The sequence below is a fragment of the Schistocerca cancellata genome, chromosome 2 (genome assembly GCF_023864275.1).
Source record: "Schistocerca cancellata isolate TAMUIC-IGC-003103 chromosome 2, iqSchCanc2.1, whole genome shotgun sequence".
Classification (NCBI taxonomy): domain Eukaryota; kingdom Metazoa; phylum Arthropoda; class Insecta; order Orthoptera; family Acrididae; genus Schistocerca; species Schistocerca cancellata.
In genome coordinates, this window is record NC_064627.1 from 380,035,935 (window position 1) to 380,055,281 (window position 19,347).

The 19,347-nt window shown below is 42.8% G+C and overlaps 1 protein-coding gene across 1 annotated transcript in view; it reads right to left on the reverse strand.

The window, feature by feature from the left end:
• The window catches only part of LOC126161774 (transmembrane protein 164), a 175,746-nt gene extending 162,038 nt beyond the window's left edge, over positions 1-13,708 (reverse strand). Inside the window, exon 1 of the mRNA XM_049917843.1 lies at positions 13,362-13,708. Coding sequence (XP_049773800.1) covers positions 13,362-13,679 — 318 coding nt within the window. The 5' untranslated portion in view covers positions 13,680-13,708. The remainder of the gene's footprint in view (positions 1-13,361) is intronic.
• Between the last annotated feature and the right edge of the window lie 5,639 nt (positions 13,709-19,347).

Below are 19,347 nucleotides of genomic sequence, written 5' to 3' on the forward strand. Positions count from 1 at the left end.
AGCAACACCAGTACTGGTGGAGCAGTACAAAATGCAGAAGTCGTCTGCATACAGATAGGGTGAGACGGACGGCCCTACAGCTGCTGCTAGACCATTAATGGCCACTAAAAATAGTGATACACTCAATGCAGAGCCCTGCAGGACCCCATTCTCCTGGATATGGGGGGGGGGGGGGGGGGACTATGGGAGGCAACAACTTTGACAAGGAAAGTATGAAGCGACAGGAAATTCTGGATAAAACTCTGGAGTGGGCCTCGTAGACCCCACCCATATAATGTGGCAAGGATACAATGTCGCCAGGTGGTGCCATATGTTTTGTATGGATCAAAAACGACAGCAACAAGGTGTTGGCATCTGGGAAAATCTGTTCGGATGGTAGACTTCAGGGACACAAGATTATCAGCGGTAGAGCAGCGCTGGCGGAAACCACCCTGGGACAGGGAGCCAGTAGGCCACGTGACTCCAGGACCCAACACAACTGCCGACACAACACACATTCCAACAGCTTACAAACAACGTTGGTGAGGCTGATGGGTAGCTATCCACATCAAGCAGGTTTTTGCAAGGTTTGAGCACTGGAATGATGGTGCTTTCCTGCAATTGTGATGGAAAGACGCCATAACACCAGATCTGGTTGAAGATGACAAGGAGATGGCGCTTCTAATCAGATGAGAAATATTAAATCATCTGACTGTGGATCCGATCCGGCTCAGGAGCTGTGTCTGGGCAATGTGCAAGTGCACTGAGGAGCTCCCACTCCGTAAATGGGACATTAATCCACTGTGACATGTAGTGAAAGAAAAGACTTTCCTTTCCATCTGCCATTTGAGGGTGTGAAAGGCTGGTGGGTAGTTCTCCGATGCAGAGGCTCAAGCATGGTGCTCAGCAAAGTGCTCGGCAATCGCATTTGCATCAGTACATAGCATGCCATTGATGGTAATTCCAGGGCACCTGTTGGGGTCTGGTACCCAAAATGGTGTTTGATCTTCATCCAGTCTTGGGAAGGTGACGTACGGCACCCAATGGTCAACATGTACCTCTCCCAACACTCCTGTTTCCGTCGGTTTAAAAGCCAGCATACACGGGCATGGAGCTTCTTAAAGGCTATCAGATGCTCTACAGAAGGGTGTCACTTATATCACTGTAGAGCTTGCCAACGCTCTGTAATTGCCTCAGCGACTTCTGGCAACCACCAAGGGACTGTCTTTCACTCAGGGCATCCTAAAGAGCAAGGGATTACATTTTCTGCCGCAGAAACAATTGTTGTAGTCACCTGCTCAACTATCACATTGATGTTACAATGTGGGAGAGAGTCAAGTGACATCAGAGGTGAAAGTTTCCTAGCCCACCTTGTTTAAAGCCCATCTGGGCAGGCATCCGTGGGCCTGATGCCAGGGCAGTGACAGGAATATGGTGAAGTGGTCACTACCACACAGCTCATCATGTGCTCTCCAGTGGATAGATGGGAGAGGTCCTGGGCTGCAAATTGATAAATCAATGGTCGAGTAACTACCTTGAGCCACATTGAAATGTGTGGTGGCCCCAGTATTTAAGAGGCAGAGGTCACACTGAGACAGTAAAGTTTCAACATCTTTGCCTCGGACACTAAGCACAGTGTCGCCCCACAAGGGGTTATGGACATTAAAATCTCCCAAAAGTAGGAAAGGTTTAGGGAGCTGATCAATCAGTGCAGCTACTACATTCAAGGGTATTGCACCATCTGGACGAAGATATACATTGCAGACAGTTATTTCCTGCGTCATCTGTATTCTGACAGCCACAGCTTCAAGAGGGGTTTGAAGGGGCACAGTTTCACTACAGACTGAGTTTCAGACATAAACACAAACTCCACCTGACACTTTATTATAGTCGCTACGGTTCCTGTAATATCCTTTATAGACACGGAGGGCAGGGGTCCGCATTGCCGGGAACGAAGTTTTCTGGAGGGCAATGTAGAAAGCAGCTGTAAAGCTTAACAGTTGCCATAGCTTAGCCAGGCGGTGGAAAAAACTGCTGCAATTCCTCTGGGGGATGACATCATTGTGAGACTGGAAAGGCATGGCACATTCAATTCCCTTGTTCTTAGGGGTCTTCTTTTTCAATTTCTCGTGCTGTTCCTTAGGTTTTCCTGGCTGTGAGGACTTCACTGAATCAGTCTCCACGACTGAGGATGAGTGTGAAGCCCTATGACCAGCTGCTTTTGGGCTCTTCAGCTGCTGGTTGGCTCAGAAGTGGGGACTGAAATCCCCAATGCTTGGTGGGTTGCTGCTCCCGAAGTAGGTGGTGCAGGAGCAACAGGAAGGGAAGTGCCCCCCCACCATCAAGGTGGCAGGTGTTGTCTCCCAGTTCTGAGAGGCAATAGGAATTCAAGGAACTGATAGGGTGACAACCGTTCTCATAGCAGCAGCATATGAGGTGGTCATAGCCACAGGATTTAGGCGCTCAAATTTCCTCTTAGCTTCAGTGTAGGTCAGTTGGTCTATGGTCTTATACTCCATGATTTTCCTCTCTTTCTGTAAAATCCTGCAGTCTGCCGAGCAAGGTGAGTGATACGCCTCGCAGCTGACACAGGTGGGAGGTGGGGCACATGGAGTATTGTGATGCGATGGACGTCCACAATCTTGACAGGTGGGGCTGGAAGTACAGTGGGAAGACATATGGCCAAGCACCCAGCACTTAAAGCACTGCATCAGGGGAAGCATATAAGGCTTGACATAACAGTGGTATACCATCAACTTGACCTTCTCGGGCAATGTGTCACCCTCAAAGGCCAAGATGAAGGCACCGGTGGCAACCTGGTTATCCCTCAGACCCAAATGGACGTGCCGGATGAAATGAACACCTTGCCACTCAAAATTGGTGCGCAGCTCATCATCAGACTGCAAAAGAAGGTTCCGGTGGAATATAATACCCTGGACCATATTTAAGCTCTTATGAGTCGTGATGGTAATAGGAACATACCTTAACTTGCCACAAGCGAGTAATGCTCGCGACTGGGCAGAGGATGCAGTTTTTATCAAAACTGACCCAGAGCACATTTTGTTCTAGCCCTCCACCTCCCCAAACTTGTCATCCAAATGCTCCACAAAACACTGAGGCCTCTTGGACATGAAAGCTCCCCATCAACTCTCGTACACATGAGGTACCGGGGTGAATAAGCTTCACTGCCATCCTTAGCCTGGCGTTCCTCCCACAGTGTGGCCAGGGAGGGGAACGACTTGGGGTCATATTTCTTAGCATTAAAGTTAGACTTTGGCCACTTAGTGACTGCTGGCGGCGGACCACCAGCAAGAGATGATGTACTACACTTCATGGCACCCCGCCCTGATACCACCCACTTTGACCAGGGGCCCTCCCCACAGGCGCCACCCAGCCACAGCAAAGGCCACCTGGCAGGATGGCCATTGCCGGGTGCTCCGATGCCCCAAGGTGACAGGCATCTACTCCTTTGCATACATGGGGAGTTAACAGCGCGTGCATCAGCAGAGCAATCCCTGTGTTGTCAGGAGGCTACAGCCATCAGGCTACATGGCGGCCCCATCACAATGGACTGACTACAATGTTGGATATGAGGTGCAAAGAAGTCCATGGTCATTGTCGGCACAAAAAGTGACACTGCATAGCACGTGGTGGAAAATGCATCCAGGAAGGTGTCCTCACCCAAGAGACGGAGAATGGGCAGGACTGCAATGCAATGATGAAAGAGTAGGCCTAAAGATCTTGATGCATGATGGACATGATGCATATGTAAAGCACCCTTCCCTATGCAGCTCACTCTTCGGGAAAATTATGAAAAATGGAGGTCAAACCCTACAGGGAACCATCACCTAAAGGCCAAAACATGTGAGACTCCTTTTAGTTGCCTGTTACGACAGGTGGGAATATCTTGAGCCTATTCTAACCCCCGGACCTGCAGGGGGAAACCATGTTTAGCAACTCCACTATAGTTTTACTTTCATCGGTAGCATTACACTTGCTATTGCGTAATGAAAATATTGATTTTGCCTTGCCAGTGATCACAACCAGAATATCATCCAATTTTCTGACAGATTTTAAGACAGAGTTTCATTGTAGAAACTACTAAAGGCACCTTGCCTTAAGTCTCTGCTAAATTTCAGGCTTGAGTAAAACATCGCCAGTCTGGGAGATTTTACATTCTTATAAATTTGGCATGCTTTTTTGGCTGCTTCTGCAACAGTGTTCTGACCTGTTTTGTGTATCAGGGGGATCAGTACTATCTCTTAATAATTTATTTTATGTATATCTCTCAACTGCTGCCCAAACTATTTCTCTGAATGTAAGCTACAACCGGTCTATGCTTACAAAGTCAGTTGGAAGGATCGAAGGCTGTCTTTTTAGAAGGCACCAAGCAAATTTTTATCTGCTTTTTTCTTAATTTACATATTTTGCATTTATTTTTGTGGATTTGGATGCTACAGTGTTCACTCTTACTACAACAGCATTGTGGTCAGTAATCCTTGTATCTCTCATGATGATCCCTATTTCCTCAATGTTATTTGCTGCCAAGCAGTCAAGTAAGTTTTCACATTCACTGACACTTTTTGTGGGATCCTAAACTAACTGTTCAAAACAATTTTCAGAAAAATCATTTAGTATGATTTCAGATGATGTTTAATGCCTACCACCAACTTTAAACACACATTTTCATCAATGTATGAAGGGCAGATTGAAGTCACCACCAACTACTATTGTATGCGTGGAGTACCTATTTGAAGTTAGACTCAAGTTTACTTTGAACTGCCCAACAACTGTATCATGGGAGCTGCTGGGGAGGGGGGAGGGAGTAAAAGGAACCAATTATTAATTTATTCTGGTTTTCAAGTGTAGCCCCTAGCTACACTAACCTACAGGAATTACATATTTCCATTTCACTACAAAATGAACTACTACTAATAGCAATAAACAATTCACCACCAAATGTATTTAATCTACCCTTTCTAAACACCGTTACGTTCTAAATAAAAACTCTCCAGCTGAACTTATCTCCAGCTTTAGCCAGCTTTCATTACCTATAGTGATTTAAGCTTCAGTACTTTCTACTAGCGTTTGGAGATCTGGCACTTTCCCAACACAGCTATGACAATTGACAATTATGGCACCAAGTGTTGCTCAGTCGAACCTCATCCTGTGTATGCCCTGCACACTTTTAGATTGATGCACTTCCGTAATTTCTCAAGAATGTCTAACCTGAAAAACTAACTAGTTCACTCTACACAGACCCCACTACCCATGTAGTCACTTCCTGTGTGTAACGGTCCCCTGACCTATTAAGCAGGACCTGAAAACCCACTACCCTAATGACGCAAATCGAGGAATCCGCAGCCTACATGGTTGCGGAACCCTCTCGGCCTCTGATTCAGGCCCTCTACCCTGCCCTGCATTAAAGGTCAACAGCCAGTCTTGCCGACGGTGTTAAAGAAGGTGAGCTCTGCCTTCATTTTACAAGCAAGACTGGCTATCTTTCCCACTTCTGACAGCTGCCTGAAACCAGAGAAAATCTCTTCCAATCCAGAGTGACACATATCATTAATAACAACATGAGGCACCACCTGCCATTAGCTGCACCCTGTGCTCTTCATGGAATCTGGCAGCACCCGTTCCACAACTGGGATGACTCCTCCCAAAATGCACACAGAGTGCACACCAGACTACTTCCCCTCCTTGGCAGCCTTACTCCCATACATGCCTAACACTGGAGTTCTCCACTACCAATAATCCCATCCTCTGTGACTGATCAGATCTTGCAGAGCATTTCGCTCCTGATCTTTATCAAATACAGATAGAGCCTAAAACTTGTTCATTAGATGAATGGGGGAGGCCCTTTGATCAGTTCCCCTGATCTTTTGTTGCCAGCCACACTTTGGAACAATGTCCCACTCGAACGAGAGTGAGAGGTCAGCCTTAGTGTGGGCAATAACCACAGCAGGCACAGCAATAGATGGATCGGGGTGGCATGGGGGACATGCTGGACATCCTTTGGATTCCTATGTCCAGCCTCCCCCCCCCCCCCCCCCCTCCCAGTGATGCCCCTGAACACAGGAATCACTTTCACTATCCATATTAAACCAGTGAAAACATACTGTTGCGGCCACATGTAGTAAGCACTGCTTCACGCAGTGGAGAATGGCAAAACAGAGGCATGCCGGAGACCGAGGCGTTGCGAAGTAGGCAGGCACAGATAGTCTTGCTGACAGCAGCAGTCTACCAGCAGGCTGATGCAAGGACACACACAGACCAAGCACCGAGTGAAGCCTGGAGAGTGCTGAGTAAGGGGAAGTGAGGCCAGCACGCTACGTTACGCTGCAACACACTGCGGGACTAATAACAAAACGCTACCACCGAGGGTAAAAAAGTCCTCCTGCCGGACATAAATAGTGGAGCGCAGGCAGCAACAGACAGAAGACATTAGGAAGCAGTTCAGATCTCAGGACAGACATAGTCCATGTCCGAATGTTCAATCTTTGTAGGTGATGATTCCGGATGTCTGTTCCAGCTCGGAGGAGTCATCCATTCGCCGCCAGATGTCAACTTCAGCTCTGGAGGTCGGCCCGAGTTCGGTTGGCACCATGGCTGACTAACTACAGCAAGAACTTCCAGCAGGACTGGCCGCAGCGCGATCTTGATCACAGGTTCTGCCGGGGACTGACGCCCAGACTTCACAGGAACCCGGCCCCACGGCGCGTGGTCCGTCCATGACGGGACCTTGTGGACATCGCGACTGACTGCTTCCCAGCCACCGGTGCAGCAGGCATCAGCAGCTGACCTCACAGCGACGCGGCTCCTTGGGCGTGCCATACTGGGGCGCTGAGTTCTTCTCTACCACAGGGCATCCTGGCTTCAGCGGAGCATTGGTGGCCTGAGGCTCCCGAGTGAGATCAGCAGCGCATGTTGCGCGCATTGTCAGAGAATCTACACAGCAGCAGCCAGGCAGAGGGATCTGCAGGGCTAGGCAGCAACAACGAGGGAGAAATTGTAAAGGAAGTTCAATAAATAATTGTAAAACTCCACGCCGTCACAGTCTTTGGTGCAGCCACTGTGTCTGCTGCTAACAAGTGGTGCAGAAGTCGTAACAATACAATAGACAGTTATTAAAATGTGGAACTGTGCCTGATAAATACACTAACTCACACAAAATTTATGAATTTAAACTGAAAAGCACACAAAAAAAATCAAAATAAGTTGCTTTTTGCTAGAATCCGTGTCAACTCGCAAACAAAACGGTGGGCTCTGCTGTAGGGACGGAAGCTACCACCTAACAGACACACACTTATCCCTCAGCATGCACAGTTAAATAACTGAAGTATCAACAGCACATACTCAGTGTAGTCAGGAGACCTGACAAAACTCCCACATGGATTGGTTGGGCTTTGGGCAACCTTCCCCAGACAGCTTGTACTTTATAAAAAAAAAATTCATGGAGGAGATCAAAACTAGATGCAAGGGACCAAATATAAGTTAGCCACAATACGTGATGAAAAAAAAGGGGGGGATATGCCTAAATTTATGACCTATGAGCAAGCTAAGTTCCCAGCAGGGAACTTGTCTTAGAGACCATGTCTGAGAAAAGATACAGTCAAAGAGTAAGATTGCAGCACAGGAAAGGAAGAAGTACTGCAATTGCTTGGGGCCCTACGCTCATCATGTTTATAACCACAAAAGTGGGCACGTTCATTTTGGTTTTGGGTTCACACTATGTACTATGGACAGTGTTTCTTTTGATTTCTTTTGAATCTTCTTTCCTCCCATGGAATGGTTAGGGAAAGTCTTGGGGCCATATCTTTCTTTTAATTTCTTCAATGAGACCTGCTGTTTTCTTGCATCCATCAGCAGGTCATCTGGCATGTTGCTGGCCACTCCAAGCAGGTGCTCTCCCAATGGGCACTACGAAGTCATAGCAAGGGCTGCCTAAAATGGTAACTGGTGCCTGGAGTCTTTGTGCCCCAGACATGACAGGCACCTACTCTGGGGGCATATAAAGGAAATTTTCAGCCCTGGCAACAACAGTTCTCTCCCTGCAATGTAAGTGGAGAGGGACTACAACTTTGTACGTACTACACCCCCCCCCCCCCCCCCTACAACTGATGGATTACAGTTGGATTTCAGGTGCCTAATTTGATCATCTCACACGAAAGGTGCTTACAATATTGTTTCACAGTGAGTAGACATGTGTAACTTTGCACTATCTACCCCACAAAGCTTAGACTACTGAAAAATTTTGAAAGAATGGAGGTCAAACCTAGAAGTGGAAACCAGATACGAGTTAGTCAAAATGAATTAGGAAAAGAATATCTAAGAAAAAGGTAAGCAACTATTAGCAATGTCTATTAGGTAAGTCATGTTGTCAACAAAGATGTTATCTTACAGACAAGCTCAGGAAAAGAAATAACTTAAGAGTACAATTGCAGAACAGGAAAGGTAAGAGTACTGCAATGGCTAGGGACCCTATTCTCGCCATGCAAGTATTCACAGAAGTGTTGCAAGCTCCCTAGTGGACAGAAGATGGCACTCCAGATTGATAAGGTTACTGCAACAAGTTCACACAATAGTGACTGCTCTGAGTGACTGTCTGCAAACAAAAACATAATTATTCAACCTTCATCAACAAGACAAGTTCTAATCAACAGATCCTATTTTAAGTGCAACTGTAAAGGTAAAGTGAAGTGCAAAAATGTACTCTGTTTCACAAAGGAAACTTATATGCTAGTGTTGAGCATAACCAACACAGGTACACAAGAACAGCTTTATGTCACCAATTGCCATGAACATTCACAACTCATTCCTAAGGGTACCTGAATAAGGACAACCCAACCAGTTCAGGAAGGTCAGCTTAGTGACACTGATGCACAATTACAAACTACACTCTGGAGGACTCTAGTATCCAGACATCAATAAACACCTGCTTGACCTAGGAACATCAATGAATACTAGCCCACCTGCGTCAATTTTCAGACACAGTCAAGTTCAGACAAGGCAGACAAAATAACCCAAAGTAAAATACCATTTCAACACAGGGGTCACCCCTGTCCTCTCAACAAGTAAGAGTTCATAGAGTATGTCTCTAGCAGAACAACAAATGATTCAAAATGGAGTGGTGAAAATGCTGCAGAAAGCGTTATTTGGCTGTCCTTGGAGCTCTCCTCTGGTCCTCATGAAGACAAAAGGTGGCACATGGAGTTTCTGCACCAACTACTGGTAGCTGAACAAAAATCAGCAGAAATGGTGTATACCCCTTGCCACAAATTCTTGGGCTGTCTGATGTGAGCGAAGTAACTGCCCACTATGCATATGTAGTTTGGCTACTGACTGATCGAGATTTATGAGGCTGACAAAAGTTCTATGTTACGCTGTTTGATCTTTACAATGCTCAAACCACATTTGAATGCCTGGTAAACAACCAGCTTTGACATATGAAATGGATTTTGGGTGAAATCTGAAGAATGTTTGTGCCACTGCACAACTGTGTTGAAACATATACATGATGCACGTCTTCACCTGAAGCTGAGAAAGTGCCTCCTTGCCCCCCAAGAAATTAAAATCTTGAGGTATCTAGCTAACAGAAACTGTTTCCACCCGGATCTAGAAAAAAATAGAGCCATAACTGATTTTCATCTTCTCAGCAGAGTAATGATGCAAGAGGGTTCCTTGGGAAACGCTCTTACTACAGGCAATTCATAAAAGATTTCAGATGCAACGCATGGCCGTTACAGGGATTGCTGCAGAGAAATGCCAAATTTTCTTGGGGTGAGAAGTTAAACATATGTTTCTGTATCCTTATGGAGGCCCAGACATCTTCATCGGTTCTGGTACTTTTTGACAAGAATGCTTAGATGGAACTATTACACTTATGCTACTGAATTTTGGGTAATTGTGCTATTGATTATGAGATACATGCATTTCCACTGCAAACCCAGAAACATTGCTTACATCTCTGGAGTGCTCTCCAAGTCAAGAAGAATCACCCTTTAGCAGAGTAAAGCAGGCATGCAGGTTCCAATCCTATTTATATGGCTGCCCATTCATTGCAGTAACTGACCACCATTTAGTATGTAACCACCGTAGTATACAAAAATAGGTGCAAACACAAGAGGCAAACCACCTTTCACAGAATCCAATGGAGGAAAATTACAACAACAGTTATAACCCAGACATCACCACAGCTGAATGATGGGAAGATCTAGCATTACTGAACATCACAGAGGCCTTAGAGAAGGAAGAAGCTGCCAAAGGCAAAGTAAGATTAATGGGCACAACATTATTTGGAAGGAATTACACACAACGAGACTGAAATGGTGGCTCATCATGCCAGCTCATTTATGACCAGCCTCACCAAGGTATTTTCACAATGCTCCAATATCATGCCATCTAGTATTTCTGAAGATCCTTGATAAAATAAGAAAACTCTATCACTCTCCAAGTCCCTACTGATCTATCAGACATTATATATCCCATTGCAGTGAATGCTAACAATGCAAGCACATGCCTTAGTTACCCTCAAATCACCTGGTAGTGATTGCTTTGGAATTAACCCCCTGGGGATAAATGGATAGTAATGAGCAATGACTATCTCACACAGTACACTGTCATCAATGTCTTAATGACTGCTGAAGGTCCCGAAATTGCAATGTTTCTTGTAGAAGACATAGTTTTGAAGTAGTATGGAGCACTACTTGTAATGATCTCCACTTGTGGAAAATTGTTTCAGTCAGAACTAGCATCAGAAGCAATTTCACAATGAAATATTGTTCACAGGATGGCAAATGGCTACCACCTGCAGAAAAATAGTCTCAAGGAACATTTCATTAGTACATTGGCCAATAGGCTCACGATGTACACAAATGTCGAACAAGGATACTGGGATGCAATACTGCCTGTTGTGAACATTACATACAACACAACAAAGCAAGACAGCACATCTCATGCTGTTTTCCTGATGCACTGCCAAATGGGTTGAAACAGCAACAGATACTTTAATACAAATAGTTATTGAGCAAAACATCTGATACCATTGCAAAATCTGTGAATATTTCATTGGCGCAACTCACCAGCATATTCAGGTGTGACAAACACACTGCTGAGCTATGGTTGCATATAACTAAACAGTGAGCATTACACACAATCTGGCATTCAGATGGAAGACTCGGGACATAGTGGATAGATAGCAAATAATATTTACTGAAATGTGGCAGCAGAAAATTTGATGCAGCCAGTATGATGGCCCGCAGGTGTTTATGAAAACATTTTACAAAAAGCCCCCCCCCCCTCCTTCCCCCAATGTAGCAACAGTTTCGAAATAAGGATTTCCTGTATAACCATGATAATGCTCTCATACACTTCACTGTGATTCAAAGAAAATAAGGAGCATTTATTAGTCTTGCCTATTGAATACGATGGTACAAATACCACCAAACATATCTGGGCCAAAGTAGTGTGTTGCTTGCTTTCCACAAAAAAAAGTTACCCAAAATTTTGGCAACAACCATTCATCATGATATAGAAGAATGGAACTATATACCCTACAGGTTGAGAAATTTATGGAATACCTTTCTCATAATTAAATACTACAATAGTAGCAAGACAAGGCTCAAAAATGCTTCTAGTTACATGGCTGGTATTTTTGGCAAGATGTATATACCTTTTGGGAGACTTCCAAAAACACAATGCCATGCAAAGCTGCTGTACTCTGAGCTCTTTTTGACAATTTCTCGCACCCGTGAGCATTTCTTTTGAGTATTTTACATGTAGGCCTAATAGGTCAAAGTGTTACAACATTCTTTGGTTTGCATGAATTGTACATCTGTAGGGTGAGTGCTCTTCATAAATGCCATCAGCCAAAAGTCTATGAATCCTTGTATACTAAAAGTGGAAGTAAATCCATTACTATCAAAAAGGTTGTTCATTCAGTAGAAGAAAGCATAAGATCAAAGCGGGCCCACTTTCAAGCATCTACAAGTAACAAGTTACGATGGATATCATCAATGGGCACATCAAATTACGCATTCCTTCTGCATACCAGAAATTATATTGTCGAAACAAAGGATATTATGCTTGAATGTGGTATATTTCCACACTTCTGACAATCAGCAACAGAAATAGAAGAAAAACTGACATTAAAATTAGGATGTAATTACCTGAAAACTGTCAGTGAGTTTAAGACATGGCTGGTCAAATTTTCACTGTGATTTATATGCTCAGTAACTGCTCTTCTCAAATTCTGAAAAGGAAAACCACAAAAACTAGACATGTGGGAATAGTGTAAACCAATAACAAATAACAGAAAAAAATATCATCCACATGTTTTGTTGGCTCACTTAAGAATAATATTTATACATATATAAAAAAAATATGCACACACACAGTGACGTATTGGTACAGTCTTCACGCTGAAACCCACTGTTAAACAACAGCGGTCAGAAATTAGTATATCAGAAGAAAACGGCCAATAAAATTAAAAAAGTTCAACAAAGATGTTGCTGGGAGGAATGTAGTCTCCACAAAGAGAGTCTGTATAGAAGCCAAACCTTTTAGGAAAGAGTGGTTATTAATCCAGATGTGTTGATACCCATATTTTAAATATAATATGTGTGGAATATTAGAAGTAAGACTATTTTTGGAAACAGTATAGGCCTGTTAAAGGATGTCATACTCAGGTATCCCGGAAATACTTCATCAAAAAGGGTCATGATGATGTGGAACAGCAACAGCATATCTCCTGAATACATAATTCAGTGACAAGAAGATTAGTCAGTAGCAAGCCAGAATGAAAAATGAAATTACAGCAAGCAGACATCAGTAGCCAATACAATGATCCGAAGAAAAATACAGCAACACTGCGTTGTAGTGCACACTGTCATCATAAAAACACAACTTTCTTGCCAACACAGTAACGCAACAAAGTTCTGCAATCTGTCTGTTGCAGGACGAAGAACATGGAAAAGGGTCGCTACGAGCTGAGGCGCCGTTACCAAGTTCGATCACGCAGATTTCCTTCAATTCCACGCACATCATGAGAAAAGTTAGGATTCATTTGCACCCACACTCACTACATAACAACAATCTTTCCTTCCTATTACACTCACGGGGGGGGGAGGGGGGGGGGGACTTTAGCCGACATTTCCCTTGGTCTGTCAACAGCTATTTCTGCATGCATTTTCTCATGTATAAAAACAACAGGTCTGCAACTTGTTCTATTGGGATGACTTGCATAACAGGACAGTTGTTTATTTTTCCAATTATTCCAACGATTCAAATATTCAATCATATGGAGTAATTAACAACATTAAAATGATACTGTTGACGATTTGTATCTCACTATATGTCTAAGCTCTCTACTTGTATATTACCTGAGCGGCTGTAGTAACGTGGCACGGATTCAGCAAGTAGACCATCGTCCGCGTGGCAAATTTAAATCCTATTTCTATACCCCATATAAGACAAACCATAATGAGCAATAGACGTTTCCCTCCACGATCATTTCTTTCGTAGACTGATTTATCAGGTAAACTAATATTTCTGTAACCCTTATTAATCAAGAAACAAGCTATTCCAAAAGCCAACAATGTATCCAATAATTTCATTTGTGGTGACAAGAAGGCGATGCATTCTGGGCCGCCGTAGCTCAACACAGAAATGTCAACGCCGTCTGCCACCCACTCAAACATTTCTCCGTCTGCCGACAGACACCGGCTATCTGACAACACAACTTTCTGCTACTACTATCAACATACCCGTGACGTCTTTGAGCCACAGATATGAACAACCGGTGGAAAAATTGCTCGCCATCGACTTCGAATCTTCTGATGTTCAGCAAAATAATACAATTTGTCAGCAGCTGAGTCAGTACTGTTCACAAATGATGTTAGCATTTTTATTAAAAGCTGCATCGGAGCCCTTTTACAGCTGACGATATCTGTATTAGTATTTGCATTTCTGACTGCAGAATATGGTTTACATACAATGAAACTGAAGTTCTGAAACAATAACCCTGCAATTAGGGAGCTATGCCACTGGATAGGACATGCAATGGATTTGGTTAGATAATCATTTAAGATGGGAAAAACGAGTTGAACTATTGAACAAAAGGTTGAGTATATACAGATATTTATTAAGATTGGTGAGAGAGCGATGATTCTGGAAACTGTAACCTACTATGTGCTTCCTATGTGCATATGCATAGCCTGTATTGTATGCTGTGATGTTCTGAGGAAATGCAAGTTTTGTAAAATAATATTTTAAAATTAAAAACGAGCAATAAGAATAATGGAAGGGGTTCCCAATATTTCTTTATTCATCCTGTAAATCGTGATAGATATACACCCAGCTAGCACTCAAGCTTATTTCAAGGTGGATACTGAGTTTAGGTTCAGTTGAAAATTCAAGATTGAAAAATCAACCTGTTACAAAGCTTATTTCAAGGTGGATATTGAGTTTAGGTTCAGTTGAAAATTCAAGATTGAAAAATCAACGCGTTACACAGTTTACATCAAGCTGTAAAAATTTAGCTTGAATTAAAATAATTTTCCCAAGCTTGAAATAAACTGTAATTTCCCTGCAAGGCTGTACAGCAGATGCGCGCGCAGCATAGCTTCCATATACGTCCACGGGAAGCGCCACAAGCGTTTATAAGCCTTGCAGTTGCACTGACTCTGCTAGGTTTATGGCCATTTTATTTTTGTGACGTGCGTTAATGATTGTTGACTGTTGTGAAGTTTGTTTTGTACTGGAAAATAGTTCGGAAAGTATGTGGCGTCCCCTACCTTACTGCTGCACCGGGTCTGAAGAAGATATATAGTGTATTACAGGTACGCTGGTGCATTTTTTCTCTAGTGGTATGTTAATATTACAAATGGTAAATATTATTACGTAACGTAAAGAAATATCATATTCTTTTACGTAGAAAAATTGAACCTGGATGAAAGTGAAATGGATTACCAGCTAAGAAAACATATTACAAGTTGTTCAGCAAAAAGAGGTCATTTTAAACTAGCTCTCTAGTACGTGGCACCAATAAATTAAAACTTAATGTTATTTTACCTTTTCAAAATCTCGCCTTTTTATATATATCGCCCTATTACATTTGTTTACTTGTAAATAGTCGCGTGTGACACACCATGAATGAATAATCGTGAAGTGTGAAAAGTTTCTTTGCTAATACAAATAGTAATGACATGGTGAACGGGATAAGTGCATCAAGAACCAGTCACTACATAGGTGTCAGTCTTTTTTATTTACGTAGCTTTGACTGGTCTTCAATTGCTCTTAATTTTGTTGTTCCCTAGGTGAAATAATATGGCAAGGCCTACTGGTACTTCTTACTTTTATTGTTATTTGTAATGTGGCTGAAATCTAATAAAAGGCAATATTAAAATATGACAAGGAGAACATTTTTTGTTCTTTTACGTTTCAGTTCCACTGAACTGGTAATTTCTTAAATTCATTCGATTTCATCTTTTATTTCATTTTGATTCAGTTTTACTCACCAAAATATAATTGTGGATAGAATAAAACGTCTACATTTTTCTAAATGGTAGTTTCCTTATAAGCTTACAGTATGAGGTTTATATGATTTCAAGTAATTGTTTCTTTATAATTCAGATTAAATGGCCCCGAAACTGTTAGAAATAGTGATGTGTGGCTTCTTTATGAAGTCATCGCAAAATTACCCAAATGTCATCTTTACTTTCAAAATTTCAAACAAGAAGTTATTTCAAATTATTTTAAAAACTCTATGGAATGAAGTCACCAGAAGCAGCTGCTTACTCAGTGATGTTTATACTAGTTAATGATTCTTACTACATCAGTGAGTTCGAAGTTATTTTGCTAATCTGGGGCATAAATTATATTTAGGTTGATCAGTTTCAACTTTTTACATTTTTTATGTTTAGGTATGGCTAACATTTTCTTTTACCTGTTACAGGATCATTACACCAGCAGAAGTCAGCGATATTTGATCCTGCTCTGGTCTGTGTGCTGGGGCCGGAGGGCCTTCAGAATAATTAAATTTTAAAATAAAACAATTTTAAACACTTTGAAAATAAATTTTTTTAAACGTACATGTCTTGATAATTTTTTTCACACCATTTCCATTCTGATATTTATTTAATTAATTAGGTGCAATAAATTCAGATTAATAATTATGTAGCTTAAAACAAGCTGTAAATACCAGGCTGTATTCCACATGTGTAGATACAGCTGGAGCCAAACTTGATAAGTCAAGCTTGAAATATAGCTTGAACTCTGCCAACTTTGATATTTGTTTCAAGCTTGAATCCAACTAACAGGCCTGAATATTCCAGCTTTGATCAAGCTTATGTACTTGAACTTTACATCTGGAAACAAGTTTGAAACCGGCTTACTGTGCTATCTGGGCAGTTTGTACAAACGATATAGTATAAGTCAGGTTTGATATACTACATACAAGTTTATACATACTGTGATTTAGAAAACAACAGCCGACACATGCTGAACACCACTAACATAATTATAAAAATAATAAGAATAATATGGTTAAGAATAATTATGTTGTGCGAATCGCCAGCAGAATATCCGTAGACGCACAATGAAGGATTGCATTTGTAGGCGACTTGCCTACAACTAATAATTGCATAGCTGTCTGGTATAATGTGTTAACGAAAAAATATTTATTCGCAAAAACTCACAATGAGAAGAAACTAAAAAAACAACAGAGAAGTAACAAAAACTAGAGACTCTATAGTCTTATGGCAAAGATAAAAAAACAACACTTGACCAGAAAAAATCTCTCTCGCACTTTTAATATCACTTTGCACCAGACATGAAAAATATCACTGCCACCCAGCCCCCCCCCCCTCCCCTTAAAGTGCGGAGCCCCAGGGATATCTTGATACTTGAATTTTATTCGACATCCAGCTCTGGTGTGCGTCGGGTGTCTCGGCGGCGGTGACGTTGTTGTTTGTGGTGGTGATTCACCTGTCTCGGACGATGTACTGAGCGGTGTTTCGGTATGCTCTGCGTCCATCATGTGTTGTTGCACAGGCATGGTGCCAGAGGTCGGAGAGGATAAAACCCATGCTGGCTTGACACGTTCAATCGATACCTTTGTCGGAACACCATTGTACATTATGTCCATGGTATGCTTATTTCTACTCAGCACCTGAAATGGACCCGTATATGGTGGTTGTAAAGGCGGTTTGACTGAGTCTGTTCGCAACATAACATGAGAGCAATCGTATAAGTCTTTGTGTACAAACATCTTACGGTTGCCATGACGAGAAGGTGGCGGGCAATGTATATTTGTGCAGTGACGTTTTAGGTGCTGCACCCAGTGTGTGAGGCCCTCTGATCCAGGTAGTGAGGTTCGTACTAAATAATCTGCAGGAATCCGTAGCGGCTCGCTGTAAACCATCTCAGCAACTGATGCACCAATATCTGGTTTGTGAGCTGTCTGCAGGCCTAACAACACTAATGGTAATGCTTCCGTCCATCTCTCTTGATGATACATCAATGTTGCTTTGAGCTTTCTGTGCCATCGTTCGACCATACCATTACTGGCAGGGTGATAGGTAGTCGTGTGGTGGCGTTCGAAACCGCGCATGTTGGATAGCTTGAGGAACAACGCAGATTCGAACTGACGTCCCTGTTCAGTTGTGACATGAAGGGGGCATCCAAAACAGGCAACCCACGTACACAGAAACGTCTTCGCAGTAGTTTCGGCTGAAATATCGACTATTGGAGTTGCTTCTGCCCATCTTGTGCACATATCTATGGCTGTAAACAAATATCTGTAACCCTCTGACTGTGGGAGAAGTCCAACCAGGTCCACGTGAACGTGTGCGAATCTAGCAGAGGTACCTTGAAAATCTCCAATATCAGCACGCACATGTCGTCCTACTTTACTTTTGTTGACAAGGAATGCAGGAACGTACAGAATGGCCCACGTCTCTTTTCATAGAAGGCCACACATAGCAGTCTGTCAGCAGCTTGATTGTAGCGTTGGCTCCTGGGTGCGATAGTGTGTGGACACTGTCGAATGCCGTCTTGCGCAATATTTCTGAAATGAATGGTCTTGGTCTGCCTTGAGAAAAGTCGCACCACAGCTTCAGCTTGGAGTTAGGCACCAGAATTTGCTCGAACTTCAGACCTGTAGACGGGTCGTTTAACAGCTGTCGTAGCTCTGCATCCTTGGTCTGTTCCACTGCAAGTTTATCATAGTCTATAATTTCTGAAATCCTGCAAATACGTGAAAAATAGTCAGCCACTAAATTTTCTGCGCCTCTTAAATGGCGTATATCTGTCGTGAACTGACTTATGAACTCAATATAACGGAACTGTCTTGTTGAGCACTTATCACTGGTGTTTTTAAAAGCCGATATTATGGGTTTGTGGTCTGTAAACACAGTCATTGGTCTAGCCTCTATTTTTGAGTGGAAGTATCGAATTGCTTTGTAGATCGCGAACAATTCTCTGTCATACGCGCTCCACTTCTGTTGTGCAGTCTTTAACTTTTAGAGAAAAACCGTAGTGGTTGCCATTGTCCTTCTACACGCTGGTGCAGCGCCGCCCCTTTTGCTGACTGGCTCGTGTCTACAACAATAGCTAGCTGTGCGTAGTGAACTGGATGAGCGAGCAACACTGCTTTGCTGAGGCTTGCTTGAAGATCATTAAATGCTTTGTCCATTTCTTGTGTGCACTTTATTCGTCGACCTTTGACGTCGCGTCCCTTGAGCATCAGTGAGTGGTGCTTGCACTATAGCCGTTGCCGGCAGATGACGTCTATAAAAATTTATTACTCCCATATATCGTCGTAGCTCTTAGTAGTTTGTCGGTTTCGGAAGGGCCTGTATCGCCGCGATGACACAGTTTGGCCGAGGAAAGTGACTTGGTTCTTGTGCATTACGCATTTATTTTCGTTTAAAACGACTCCATAGTCAGATAGACGCTTGCGAAGTTGACACAGATGCTGTTCATGTGATTGACTATCCGGAGAGAAAACCAAGATGTCATCAAGATAAGCAAAGCAAAATTTAATCCCTTTATCATTTCGTCGATAAAACGCTGCCAAGTCTGTGCTGCGTTGTTAAGGCCAAAAGGCATAAATAAAAACTCGAATAATCCAAATGGTGTAATCACTACTGTCTTCTGAACATCTCTTGGAGCCACCGGTATCTGGTTTTATGCTTTCTTGCAATCGAGGACGCTAAAAATTTTCGCGCCGGCCAAAGCACATGTGAAGTCCTGTATATTAGGTACTGGGTATCTATCTGGAATGGTTCTTGAGTTTGATGCTCGGTAATCCCCACATGGTCTCCATGATCCATCTTTCTTACGTACTAAGTGTAGGGGTGAAGAGTG